The sequence below is a fragment of the Lithobates pipiens genome, unplaced genomic scaffold (genome assembly GCF_037356315.1).
Source record: "Lithobates pipiens isolate NorthernLeopardFrog02 unplaced genomic scaffold, aLitPip1_a1.2 Scaffold_13, whole genome shotgun sequence".
Taxonomy (NCBI): Eukaryota; Metazoa; Chordata; class Amphibia; order Anura; family Ranidae; genus Lithobates; species Lithobates pipiens.
The window spans coordinates 283,466,388-283,481,121 of record NW_027507718.1 but is presented as its reverse complement, the minus strand read 5'-3'; the positions used below and the strand labels follow the sequence as shown (position 1 = coordinate 283,481,121).

The window sequence follows — 14,734 nt, the reverse complement described above, 5'->3', positions numbered from 1 at the left end:
GTTTTCTCCTTGGAACTCTGCCATGCAGGCCATTTTTGCCCAGTCTTTTCCTGATGGTGGAGGCATGAACGCTGACCTTAACTGAGGCAAGTGAGGCCTGCAGTTCCTTGGACGTTGTTGTGGGGTCTTTTGTGACCTCTTGGATGAGTCGTCGCTGCGCTCTTGGGGTAATTTTGGGCGGCCGGCCACTCCTGGGAAGGTTCAACACTGTTCCATGTCTTCGCCATTTGTGGATAATGGCTCTCACTGTGGTTCGCTGGATTCCCAAAGCTTTGGAAATGGCTTTATAACCCTTTCCAGACTGATAGATCTCAATTACTTTCTTTCTCAATTGTTCCTGAATTTCTTTGGGTCTCGGCATGATGTGTAGCTTTTAATGATCTTCTGGTGGACCTTACTGTGTCAAGCAGCTCCTATTTAAGTGATGCCTTGATTGTGAACAGGTGTGGCAATAATCAGGCCTGGGTGTGGCTAGAGAAATTGAACTCAGGTGTGGACAACCACAGTTATAGTATGTTTTAACAAGGGGGGCAATCACTTTTTCACACAGGGCCATGATGGTTTGGATTTTTTTTCACTTTTAATAATAAACACCTTCATTTACAAATTGCATTTTGTGTTTACTTGTGTTGTCCTTGACTATTGTTTAAATTGGTTTGATGTTCCGAAACACTTAAGTGTGACAAACATGCAAAGGAACAGGAAATGAGGAAGGGGGCAAACACTTTTTCACACCACTGTATATATATATATATATATATATACAGATATGTCCCCTGTCTTATCAGGGTAGATCAGGCTCGATCCTTTTGATGGGGGGGAGGGGGAGGTGATCGGCCGCTGCCGGCTCCCCCTCTCCCCTCGCATGTGCAGAGCGCCCACCAATCCTCTTGGTTGGGGGAGGTGATCGGCCGCCGCCGGCTCCCCGTCATGTGCAGAGCACCCTGACATTTCTCCCAGTGTGTGGGAGGGGATTGGTTGCCCCGCAGCTCCTCTCTCCCTATGCACTCTGCTTGCCTCTGCCGGCCTCCCGCCAATGCTGGGGGGGGTGGGGATTGACATCTGTGCCGCACACCTGGTGGGGGTGTCAGTTTTCTGTCCCCTCCTGCTCCTCTCCTCTGGCTCCACCAGTAGGGGGGGGGCGACGGTGCTCTGGGGGTTAACGGTCACTGACATCTTTGCTGCTGTAACAGAGGATGTCAGTCCGTGGGTGGGCAATCACCATTACAGCAGGTCTGCCAGGGTTGCTGCGGTCTCTTGTGAATTTGCTTCTTTGGTCTATGTGTCGATCGCAGCCTGCGTTCTGTCCAGGTTTCGGTCGTAAGTGTTTTTTGTCCAGCATTTTCGGTCACAGCATTTTCTGTCCAACAGTTCTGTCAGTATTTTCTGTAACAGTGTTCTGTCCAGCATTTTCTGTCATAACGTTTCTGTCCAGCGTTTTCTGTCTCAGCGTTTTTTCTGTCCACTTGTCGCTTGCCAGCCAGTTCACCTCCCGGGAACTCTTGCCATGCTCCATGGAGGGGATGCCCACACGCTTCCCGGTTTTCATGGAGGGGCACTCACCCACCTGTTCACCTCCCGGCACTCTCGCACCCCCCTGCATGTCCATGCACCCATTTCAGTCACGGGGTTTATCACGGCACTCAGCCCCAGGTTTCTGTCTCTGCGTTCTTCTGTCATCACGTTCTGTCCAGGGGTTTCCGTCATATCGTTCGGTCCAGCTTTCTGTCAGTTTGTTCGGTCCAGTGTTTCTATCATATCGTTCGGTCCAGCTTTTCCTTTGGTCCAGCTTTTCTGTCATATCATTCGGTCCAGCTTTTTTCCGGCATAGCGTTTCCGTCCTGCATTTCCGTCGTAGCGTTTCCGTCCTGCATTTCAGTCGTAGCGTTTCCGTCCTGCATTTCCGTCATAGTGTTTCCGTCCTGCATTTCCGTCATAGCGTTTCCGTCCTGCATTTCCGTCATTTCGTTTCCGTCCTGCATTTCCGTCATGGCGGTTTCTGTCCTGCATTTCCGTCATGGCGGTTTCTGTCCTGCATTTCCGTCATGGCGGTTTCTGCCCTGCTTTTCCATCATGGCATTTTCTGTCCTGCATTTCCGTCATTGCGTTTTCTGTCCTGCATTTCCGTCATGGCGTTTTCTGTCCTGCATTTCCGTCATGGCGTTTTTCTGTCCTGCATTTCCGTCATGGTGTTTTTCTGTCCTGCATTTCCGTCATAGCGTTTTCTGTCCTGCATTTCCGTCATAGCGTTTTCTGTCCTGCATTTCCATCATAGCGTTTGCTGTCCAGGCATTCCTGTCATAGCGTTTTGTCCTGCATTTCTGTCAGATCCGCGCGGGCTGAGGTTTGTTTCATTTTGTTTGTCGTCCCTTTATTTTCCCTTTATTTTCTCTCCCGTATAACACACATCATACGGTGCACGCTCATTTCTTTGCACGTCTACCCACCACGGTTTGTGGGTATACTAGGCCAGAGGGTTATTGCTACCTGTCTGATTTCTGTCATGGCGTTTGTATGTAGCTTTTCTGTTAGCCAGGGCTCATTTCCTGGTCTGTCACGCCTACAGACCATACGGGCTGAGGTTTCAATTGTTTGCCGTTCCGCAATCTTCTCGCCCGCATACTATACGTTATACGTTGCATGCTTTTTTCATCTCACTTGTACATCTACCCACCACGGTCTGTGGGTACACTAGCCCTGAGGGTTGTTTGCTATCTGTCTCTGTTGTTCTGTCATAGCTTTTCCATTCGTAGCATTATTGTCGTTCGTAGTATAGGTTAGCTGGGGCTCACATCTAGCGTCTGTCACGTCTACGGACCCATACGGGCTGAGGTTTCGTTATTAATTGATTGTCGTCCCACAATCTTCTCGCCCGTATACTGTACGTCATACGATGCTCGCTTATTTCTTCACTCTTGTACGTCCACCCACCACGGTCTGTGGGTACACTAGCCCGGAGGGTTTGTTTGCTATCTGTCTCTGTTGTTCTGTCATAGCTTTTGTTTGTAACTTTCATGTCATAGCTTGATGTTCTTAGTATGTCTGTTAGCTAGGGCACACATCCAGGGCCTGTCACGTCTACAGACCCATACGGGCTGAGGTTTCGTTTTTAATTGGTTGTCGTCCCACAATCTTCTTGCCCGTATACCATACGTCATACGTGTACGTTCACCATACCTTTACTACTACCCACCACGGTCTGTGGGTACCTCAGCCCTGAGTGTTCGTTTTTTACCTGTCTTGGCGCTGCAGGTTGCTCGGGCTCACTCACTACATACACTAGGGTTGTGTCTGCTTTAGGTTCACATTCACGCGCTGTTGGTCTTGTCCTTTCTACACTTATATCCTCATACTTGTCAGGTACGTAGGGGTATTGTTTGGTGTGTTGGTTGTTTGTTCTCTTTTCGCTTGTTGTGTTTTCTTGGTTCAGGGTTTGGGGTGGGTTGCGGAGGAGGCCGGTGCACATTCATCCCTCCACTGTCGCATAGGGGTTCAGTGCTTGGTAGCACCCCATTTTTAGGGGTGGGACCAAACTCTTAGCTCAGTTATCGCCGGGGTACCCCTTTCCCCGCCTCAGCTGGGGGGGGGCAGTATTCAGGGGGTTATTCCCAACTCTGTTCAACCTCTTCCATCCACCAGTGCAGCGCATGTTTCATGCAGGATTCTTCAACCCAGTGCATGCAGTTTCTCTATGCGCTCTTATTTGTTAGTCTGGATGGTGGGGTTCATAGCTCGTTAGGCTTGCACTGAGGTTTCAGCTGCGGCTCCTGTTCTTCTCAGTACACCTTCAGGTGATGTTGGAATTTCTTACAGTGGTTTGTAGAACTGGGGGCAGTGGGGTCTCGGGTAATCAATCTGGCCAATGGTTCTTATCCAGATTTTGCAGTGGGCTTCTCACAAGGCGGGATGGTCTCATAGGTTCATGTTTATGGGTTTCGCTGGGTATTGCATCGGCAATTTGGCCTCATCTGCCAATTCCATGTAGTTTTCGTCAGTTGACCAGTTTTCAGGACCTACAAACTCCTGTCAAGCTGTTCATTTTTTGCGGCTCACCCTCTCTAACCATCAAGGGAGGGGAATCGGGGATGTTTCTCTTTGGCACGGCTACCAATTACCGGCCAGGTTTTCGTGGTGTCTCAGACTTCATGTCTCCTTCCCTTGGCAGTTCCCAGTTAGTGCTCTAGGCAGGTTCTCTCTTACCACTTACAACTTCCCCATCATTGGTATAGATGGGTAAGCTAGGGGTTTGTGGTCATATTTCTGTACCTTACCCTTGGTGTCGGGTAAGTAAGTTGGCCTTCTCTGCATCATTCCGTGGGTCTGCGCTTTCTCCATCCTCTCACTACAAACAGTTGTTCTCACGTCCAGGTTACTTGCCAAACCAGGCTGGAATCCTAACCCCTTTTCTGTTATTCATCTGGTTCCTGGGCAATTTTTGTAGGTCGCGCAGGGGGTCCTTTCTTTACATCAGGTTCATGGGGTGCTGGAGATCCTCCATGTTAGCAGCTACATACGTGACCCCCCTTTTCTGTAGTCAGCCGGGCATTTGCATTTTCCGGACTAAACGATGTTGCAGGCCTGCTTTGTAGCTTTCACATCACACCTACTTTGTATCTTTTTGCCCTCTTTTAGGCATACTGTCCAGCCAGGCCAAGGCACACCTCAGGCTTTGGTAGTTAGGGTCATCGTATTTCCGTATGAAGACTCTGACTACAAGTTGGAAGGCTGGCCACAGGCTAGCCTGAATTTGTAGGAGGAGTCTGAGGGCTTTAAATCCCTCCTCCTCCATCAGAGCCTTCGTCGGCTCATTTCTGGGTTCCCACCCACCCATTCCCCCATTGCTTTCATCATTTCATTTACATTTCATACATTCATTCAGGGTATGCCCTCTTTTAGGCATACTGTCCAGCCAGGCCAAGGCACACCTCAGGCTTTGGTAGTTAGGGTCATCATATTTCCGTATGAAGACTCTGACTACAAATATATTTTATTGCATACATAATAAGATTATATTTTGTTTTTTAAATAACTGTTTGAAGTTCAGCATTAAATATTTTGTCTGATACTGGCTACAAGATTTGCAGATGAGATGGTTTGTGTAAGAATTTAGGGACCTCCATCTGAATTCTTTTTTGCCTTCTGTATCCCTGTAATTTCACCTCCCAAGCCTCTATTATGACCATACAGAAAGTTATGGGTTCTCCCCAATGGAGCCCTAGATAATAATAAATACTCCTTTTTTTTTATTATCACTCTCTCTATCCCCATTTGGAGATATTTATGCAGACTTCCTGTCTCAGTGACCACACAGTAAGTGAGGAAAAATCTCTCAATGGCTACTGAAATAGCATTTAAACCTGACAGGGTTTTTAATCCTTCCACACTCTGTTGAAAAAGGGTGTGTGTTTTAAAGTACAACAAATGGCTATCCTATGTATAACAGTTGACAAATCCAGTTATATGATGCACAAGCCTCATAAACTTCTTTTACCTCCCCTGACTGAGCCTAGACTTCCTACTTGTGTGTCTCATGCATTCCCCTTCTCAGACACTGCAGCTCACAGTGGGAGGGTTTCAGCAACAGAGGCAGTGCTGTCAATGCAAAAAAGCCTTGGGCGGTAATAGCTGTGGCCAGGTTCTGATTGACAAGCTATAGGCTGACAATGCTGATAGACACACCCCCTGCAATATCTTCTCAGCCTACTTTAGTACAAGCAGGCACAGCCTACACCAGAGTGAGAATTCTGCTCTGAATTCAGGAACAGTGCAGCTTCGATGCATCACAGGAAGATGTAATAGCTGGACTTCATTGGCAGACAACAGGTATTTGTGGGACAGACATGATCACTTTTTTTATCAAAGCCTTTCATGCCTATGTAACTATTCTTCATAAATTCACTCACTGGTGTTTCCACTTTAACCACTTGCCTACTGGGCACTTTCACCCCCTTCCTGCCCAGGCCAATTTTCAGCGATGTCACCAGGTGAGCACAGCCTATTGCATTAGGGTGTGCACCCCAAAGCTCAAACACACGTGCCTTTCTCTGCAGCCTCAGCTGCACTGGACAATGAATGAATGGAAAGCACTCTGTGCTGAGCGGCTTCTTGTTCATTCTCAAACTGAAGCATAGTATATACAATTAACTATGCTTCAGTTGTGAATGAACACTGAGCGATTGTGTTCACTGTGTTCATTTAGAAAAGGAAGGCGCTGGTAAATGACATATCTATGAGCCCTTTCCCCCATTCTCCATCCTGAAACATCCACCCGTAGCAGCTGGGGGGGGGGGGGGGGGCGGAGCCAGCAGCATTGCGGGGTGGGGGTGGTAAGGCAAGGGTAGCCCAGGCAGTAGGGGAAATTGGCACTGCATGTAGTGATTTGGGTGTGCCCAGGCATCCTGCACATGCCTATTATGGGTGTCACACTTTGAATGACAATTGAGCGGTCATGCTACACTGTACCCAAATACATTTTTTATAATTTTCTTCACACAAATAGGAACTTTCTTTTAGTGGTATTTAATCACTGCTAGTTTTTTTATTTTTTACTAAAAAAGAGAAAAAAGACCAAAAAAAACCCCCCAAAAAACTGTTTCATAGTGAAAACCGGTATTTAATCACTGCTGGGTTTTTTATTTTTTAAAAAAATAAAGGAAAAAAGACCAAAAATATTGAAAAAAAAAGTTTTTCTTAGTTTCTGTCAGTAAATTTTGTAAATAAGCAATTTTCCTCCTTTACTGATGGGCGCTGATGAGGCTGCTCTGATGGGCACTGATGAGGTGGCACTTATGGGCAATGATTAGGTGGCACTTATGGGCAATGATTAGGTGGCACTAATATGTTTCACTGATGAGCACTGATAGGCAGCACTGATGGGCACTGATGGGTGGCACCGATGGGCACTGGTGGACAGCACTGGTGGGCACTGATAGGTGGAATGTATAGGCGGCAGTGATGGTAAGGACTGATGGTCATTGATGGGTGCCACTGATGAGCAGACACTGATGGACACTGAAAGGCAGCAGAGGCTGGCATCACTAATGAGCACTGCTAAGCACTGATTGGTGGCACTGCTGGTCACTGATTAGTGGCACTGGGGGGCTTTACAGTAATCAGGGCACTGATGATCTGTGCCCTGATTACATATCTGGCTGTTCCTTGCAAGGACATGCCGCTGATCGGATCTCCTCGCCCCACACTGTCAGTGTGAGGCGATAAGAGCCGATCACCGGCACTTCTGTGTTTACATGTGACTGGCTGTGATTGGACACAGCCGATCACATGGTGAAATAAAACTGGGGTGCCAACTGAAATAAAACTGCAATTGCAATAACTTATAAAAATAAATATTATTATTCGAGGGTGGTTACGGATTCCCTCTATTTATTCCATATACCGTATATACTCGAGTATAGGCCGACCCGAATATAAGCCGAGGCCCCCAATTTACCCCCAAAAAAACTGGCAAACTTATTGACTCGTGTATAAGCCGAGGGTGAGACATGCCTGTCCATCCCTGTGTGTGTGTCCGTCCATCCCTGTGTGTCCGTCCATCCCTGTGTGTCCGTCCATCCATCCCTGTGTGTGTGTGTGTGTCCATCCATCCATCCATCCCTGTGTGTGTGTGTGTCCATCCATCCATCCATCCCTGTGTGTGTGTGTGTCCATCCATCCCTGTGTGTGTGTGTCTCCATCCATCCATCCATCCCTGTGTGTGTGTGTCTCCATCCATCCATCCCCGTGTGTGTGTGTGTCTCCATCCATCCATCCCTGTGTGTGTGTGTATCCATCCATCCCTGTGTGTGTGTGTCTCCATCCATCCATCCCTGTGTGTGTGTGTCCGTGTGTGTGTGTGTGTGTGTGTGTGTGTGTGTGTGTGTGTGTCCAGCCTACCTGTGTCCCGAGCCTTTGTCCCGAGCCTCCGTCCCGTGCCTTGCCTCCTTGCCTCCGTCCCGTGCCGTGCCTTGCCTCCGTCCCGTGTCGTGCCTTGCCTCCGTCCCGTCCCGTGCCGTGCCGTGCCGTGCCTTGCCTCCGTCCCGTGCCTTGCCAGGATCGCCGCTCTTCGTCGGCGCCTCGGCGGCCATTGTAAAATTCAAAAGCCGCGCCTCCGCCTTCGCCTGTGATAGGCGGAACACTGAATTTCCCAGCAGCCTGTGTTCCGCCTATCACGGACATCGTCTCATCCTCGTCCGTAGTACGAGGATGAGACGATGTCCGTGATAGGCGGAACACAGGCTGCTGGGAAATTCAGTGTTCCGCCTATCACAGGCGAAGGCGGAGCCGGAGGCGCGGCTTTTGAATTATAGAATGGCCGCTGTCTGTCTGCTCGACACGCTGATCGAGCAGGCAGACAGCGATGACTCGAGTATAAGCCGAGGGGGGCACTTTCAGCCTCAAAAAAGAGGCTGAAAATCTCGGCTTATACTCGAGTATATACGGTATGTATTAACTTGACTATTCCTGTAGTTAGCTAGTCTATTAAAAATCTGATCACATGTTACTGTTAATATCACAATAATATAAGGTTAGCTATAAAAAAAAACACACTGCTTAGTAAAACAACGTCTTATTTATTTCCCAAGAAAATAGGAAGATACTAACATGAAGATACTAAAAGAAGATATTATAAAGCATATAACAAGAGAACATATAGCACAAGAACATCAAAGATACTTATTGCACGGTCTCCTCAGCTGGGCTCAAGATAAGAGAGAGACATGAGGCTCAAAAATGGCAAAGAGAGAGAGCTCTCTGACTCATTCAGCCCTTTTATACTTCAATCCTACACCATCCAGATCCAACCCCACTGCCATCCCATGTAGACTTTTGATAAATCACAGCATTTATGGGGCAGTCCTCCTCAATATATTATATTACTGTCCATCCTGCTGTATTGGCCTCTAGGGGCAGCATTGTCCATGTATCATGTCTATGTATCCTTGGTCAATCTTCAAAGCCTGTTGGTCCTTTGATCTTTGTAACCCACCTTCATCAATTATCCCGGAAGCCAAGGCCATCTTTGAAGCTCGCTTGCATAGCGTTATAACACCAGACAGCCCGGAGCCAAGCTTTTGTGCAGTCTTGATGGAGGTCTGATCTCTTCTTTCAGATATGCTAGAAAGCTTTTATGTGAAACTTCTTACATTCCAGACCTGGTATCAACGAGAAAGAGAAACTCCAGAAATATGATATTAAACCATGTTGCCTTCCAACATACTGCTCTACGCCTGAAGGGTGCATATCACCCTTCTTCAGACACAGTTCCTATGGAACAGTCCATACCTGTTTTAACGAGTTGTGCTTCAGAAACAGTTCCTATGGTACAGTCCATAATGGTCTTAACGTGTTGTGCTTCCCAGCATGTGCCACTTTGCCACTGAGCGACACACCACCATCATTCTCCCGTGACAGCTTGCATGTCACCATTCTGTGTCTTCTCCTTTCTGGTATCTTCATGACGAGGTGCATTATAGGCAAGGGGTGTCCATTCACTCACCATTCACCAGCACACACTCAGAGCAATATTTTAACCAGCTTTCAGATACAGAGTCTTGCGGAGGGCATTACTCACCCATATTATTAACCTAAAGTACACATATGTCACAATATACCATAACAAAAATCAACTCATTACCATAATATATGCTTATATATGTGACCCATCAAATTATGCATCCCAACCTCCTATAACTCTTTACTGTAAATGTGGGTCAGGATTAGGCAGGCTTGCTCATAATGGCCTTTCCTACCGCAATTTTGGCACGTCAGCTTTATTTCAGGGCTCTGAATTGGCAGCAAAGCCTCTAACTTACCGTCAATTCATCCCTCAACTTGCATAGAATATGGGAGACCCTTCTATATAAATGTTGAGTCTAACACATATAACCCTGAAACAATGCACCTCTACCTATTGTTAGGTTCAAGGAACACCCTAGTTCCGTGACTAACGTTACATCGGTATCCTTTAGGACAAAGAACAAATTCATCTATGTCCCAAATAATACCCAGGTGCTTCCTTCCCAGCAATCATCTCTCCACCCAGAACCCAGAGTGAAATATCTTCCCAATATTTCTTGTTCACCACCATGTATTGACCTGGCACACAAAGGACATCATGGTCATGCTTCCGACAAAGGGAAATAACAACCTGCCTTTAGAATCACTTTAATGCCGTGTACACACGATCGGATTTTCCAATGGGAAATTTTGGATGTCAGCTTGTTGGCGGTAAGTCCGACCATGTGTATGCTCCATCAGACATTTGTTGTTGGACTTTCCGCCAACAAATGTTGGCTAGAAGGTTCTCAAATTTTCCCCCAACAAATGTTTGTTGTTGGACTTTCCGATCGTGTGTACACAAGTCCCTCGCACAAAAATCCACGCATGCTCGGAATCAAGGTCTAGCCAGAAGTGCTCGGTCTTGTAAAACTAGCGTTCATAAAGGAGATGCCATGTACGTCTTGTGACCATGTGTATGCAAGACAAGTTGGAGCCAACATCCTGCGAACAAAAATCCCCGGTTTTGTTGTGTGTATGAGGCATTAGAGAGACTACATTGCAGCATAGTTTAGAATGTGAGATCATTCTAAAGTGCATGTCCTCACTCATCCAATAATAAATACTTACCATTGAAGTACTAGCACATAATCCAGAACAATGAGTTACTTTCTTGTTATCGGAGTGAAGTCTAGTCACAGGAGTACAGAACAATTCTGAAAAAACACACAATAATCTGAAGTTTGACCGTTAACAAATAATATTAACCTCCTAAGTGTCACATTAACCATGAAGACAATGCTGTCATGAAGATGTAATATGTACAGCTGGTAAACTGCAGAAGTTTTAATTATGTTCTTAAATCTGTCAGTTTTCTCCGGTTAATAGAAAACTCCTAGAGGCTAGAAGTTAACCATTTGCACCCTGTCATTCGTTGGAAGGGTTAATGTCAGTCAGAGGCGTGAAAGGGGAGTGTAAGAGGCAGTGTCCTTAGGAAACACTGCAGGCTTATAAATAGAGTAAGAGACTAAGGCTAGAGGAGCACTCATACCTCACAGCCAGAGAAGCCAGCTGATCTGTACTTGTGTGCCAAGGGAAAGCTGACAGCAGCAGACATGTGTGAGTCATATACCAAGGAGAAAACTATTGAGATGAGGAAAAAACACATAGGGTAAGAAGCATTTCTAACTTTTGAGACTATTTTATTTTTATAAGGTAATCTATAGCAAATAAAAAAAAAAGTATGTATGTATATTTTTTTTTTTTTTTTTTAAGTTATCAAGCATAATCATAGCATTGTATCCACTTTTGTAATACACCATATGGTATCTAGACGTTATTCATTTAGTATGTGTCTAAACTAACTTACATATGCACAGGGACATTTTTACCATCAAGGTAAGCTGAAAATGGGGACATTTCTGCACTGTTTCTATATTTTTGGAAGAGCTAGACTTTTTCTGAAATGTGTCTTTTTATAATGCTTTTGTTGATCACAAAGTGGTCTTCGGCTTGCCCTAGGTCAGTCTTTTCAAACAAGGTTACAGGGAACCTGAGGGTCCTCCTAATGTTGCTAGAGGTTCCTTGAGCAAGGAGCCATTTCTACCTCTAAGTAACCACTGATAACCATGATCTTTTTAGGTATCTGTCAGGCTCACACTGCTATGACCTGAAAGTCATGTGACTTATAGTGTGACTTTGCCAGGTGACTTCGGTGCGACTTTGAAGCAACTTCAGGGAATGCCTGTTAATCTTCCTCTAATGTTGGATCCAAATCACATCAAGTCCGACTTGGAGGCAACTTCTACTAAAGTCTATGGGCACAAGTCAAGTAGAAATCGCCTTGAAGTAGTACAGGAACCTTTTCTAAAGTCAGAGCTTAAGTAGTACTAATGAAAACAGCTCTCAATGTCTAAAATGGGATTTCACATGTCACACGACTTGGGGTCTCACACATCAGATTTCAAGTTGTGGCAGTGTGAACCGAGCCTAAGTTAGGGATTTTTCATACTGACCACCAATGTAAGGAGCATTCTTTGTACAACCATCAGACAAATGTATCATGAGCTGGAGATATAATATTTATTAACAGTGCTTTCCCAAGACTAGAAAAGTATTTCAAGGGTTCCTCCATGTTAAAAAGGTTGCCAAAGGATTTTGTAGATAAAAGAATGCCCCCATATATATTACATCCATAAGTGGTTTTCTGCCGCGCTTCAGTTAGTAACTCTGAACAGTGTATAGTAGACAGCCACTTAATCGCCCGGTGTTGCTGTGCAATAATATCATACTCTGGTTTAGCCCAAAAGATCTTTGTATAATTCATCCTTAACCGCTTCCCGACCGCCTCACACAGATATACTGCAGCAGAAGGGCACATGCAGGCAGAATCACGTACCTGTAAGTTTCCCTTTCGGAGGCTGGTTGCAGGGGGGCGCACGCGCGCCCAGAGATTTGTGAGTGCGATCGCAGGTCCTGCGGACACGATGTGCGTGGGGATAACCGCGATTGTCTCACAGAGAGGAATGGGGAAATGCTAATCTAAACAAGCATTTCCCCATTCTGCCTAGTGACATTGTCACCGATCACGGCTCTCTGTAATCGGGAGTGGCGATCAGTGTTGAGTCACACACAGCTCCCCCCCCCCACAGTTAGAATCACTCCTTAGGACACACTTAACCACTACAGTGCCACCTAGTGGTTAACCCCTTCACAGCCTGTCACATTTACACAGTAACCAATGCATTTTTAATTGCACTGATCACTGTATAAATGTGAATAGTCCCAAAATCGTGCCAAAAGTGTCAAAACTGTCCACCATAATGTCGCCGTCATGATAAAAATCACTGATCGCCGCCATTACTAATAAAAAAAATAAAAATAAAAAAAATTATTAATAAAAATGCCATAAAAAAATATTTTTTTTTTACCCCAAAAATATGTAAAAGAATATGTATAGGCCTAAACTGAGGGAAAAAATATTATATATTTTTTGGGGATATTTATCATAGCAAAAAGTAAAAAAAATTAATTTTTTTCAAAATGTCGCTATTTTTTTTTATTTATAGCGCAAAAAATAAAAACCGCAAAGTTGTTCAAATACCACCAAAAGAGAGCTCTATTTGTGGGGGGAAAAAGACGCATTTTTGTTTGGGAGCCACGTCACACGACCGCACAACTGTCAGTTAAAGAGACGCTGTGGCGAATCACCAAAAGGGCTCTGGTCATTGGCCAGCCAAATGGTCCTGGGCTTAAGTGGTTAAAGGGGTTGCAAAGATTTGTGTTTTTTCAAAAAAACACCTGTCAATGACCGGCCCCAAGCCCCCCTGTTTTATTTACGTGAAACCTCAAAGTTGTCCCACGGGGATGCGCCGTCTCTCTGCTAAGGGGTACTCAGCTGTTGATTGGATAGATTGATTGCAGTGCAGCCATTGGCTCCCGCTGCTGTCAATCAAATCCAATGATGCCCCCATCAAATCTTTTTTTGCATCTATATTACCTTTTGTACCACTCCCTCCCTTTTAGAATGTAAGCTCTACCAGCAGGGCCGTATTGAACTGTACTGTAATTGTGTTGTCCCCCCTATACATTGTAAAGCACTGCTTAAAATTTTGCGTAAAATTTTGGCGCTATATAAATCGTGTATAATAATATAACGACACAACCGCCGGTGGGCGTTGCCGAATCTTGTATTCGGTGTCTATGGACGACGAATGCTGGACTCGGGGAAAGTGTGCGCAAGGTAACACTCCAGGAGAGCGCTTCTCCTAGGGGGTTATCTGATGCGGAGAGGAGCCGAGAGAGCCATGAGGGTCCCCAGAAAAGCAGGTTCGGGGCCAGTCTGTGCAAAACGAGCTGCACAATGGAGGTAAGTATGACTTGTTTGTTACTTAAAAAAAAAAAAAAAACCTTTAGTGTCACTTTAACTTCTAAGAAGTTGTCAGCACATTCCCCTAAAAAAGAGCTAAAAGTAACATCTGCCCTTCTTAGGCTGTATACAGAAAGGGTTAATGCTTTAGCACAGCTGCACAATACAGAATTTTGCAAGTTCTCGCAGACCAAGCAGAGTTGAGGCATTTCCTAAAACGGTAAAGTTCACTGGGTTCATTTCACTTCTGTACACCAAGTTTACTTTAAAGCAAATGCAGACTTCATAGCAATCAACACATGTAATGTCTAAACCCAAGGAAGGGATCGGCAAAGTTCACTGAGTTTGTTTTGCTCTAACTTTAAAGTTCATTTTAAAGCCTCATGCAGACTGGACATTTTTGCAGCTGCTGCTTTTGGCTTCAGGCAGTTTTTTCTGCACCCAGTAAACTCCCCAGCATGTTATCCTACGTGTCCATGCACACAGGCTTTTATCAGCGTTTTCTGGCTGGAAAAACCCCCCCAGAACTAATGAGTGGTGTTGAGCCATAAGCTTTTGTGGGAGTATAGCTTTGCTAAAAAAAATAAAAAAAACACTAGCAAATGCTTAAAAAAAACTACAAAACGCAGCATAACTCATGTTTTTAACTTGGCATTTTACAGCCAAAGCTACTGGCATTTTTATAATGTCCCGTGTGCATGAGGCCCAAAGAGGAGTCCTTTTTTCATGGCCATCAACAGATGTGAGTTCTAACATATAAAATATGTCAGATGATCTTAATATTTGTCATTTGCTGTTCACGTATGTGGCCAGGGCTTTCACGTAATATCAATTTTGGCTTATCCCAGGCTTACGGTTGGTTCTGTTTGT

The 14,734-nt window shown here is 45.3% G+C and overlaps 1 protein-coding gene and 1 long non-coding RNA gene across 2 annotated transcripts in view; one reads left to right on the top strand and one right to left on the bottom strand.

Moving 5' to 3' along the window:
- Window positions 1-8,554: 8,554 nt before the first annotated feature.
- LOC143974905 (uncharacterized) lies at window positions 8,555-11,047 on the bottom strand. Its single transcript, XR_013272296.1, has 2 exons — window positions 10,627-11,047; window positions 8,555-9,152 (listed from the first exon to the last, which is right to left on the bottom strand). It is a non-coding gene; the product is annotated as an uncharacterized LOC143974905 (long non-coding RNA).
- ETNPPL (ethanolamine-phosphate phospho-lyase) overlaps window positions 11,010-14,734 on the top strand; it is a 57,898-nt gene continuing 54,173 nt past the window's right edge. Inside the window, exon 1 of the mRNA XM_077476701.1 lies at window positions 11,010-11,167. Within this exon, the coding sequence (XP_077332827.1) occupies window positions 11,112-11,167 (56 nt within the window). The 5' untranslated portion in view covers window positions 11,010-11,111. The remainder of the gene's footprint in view (window positions 11,168-14,734) is intronic.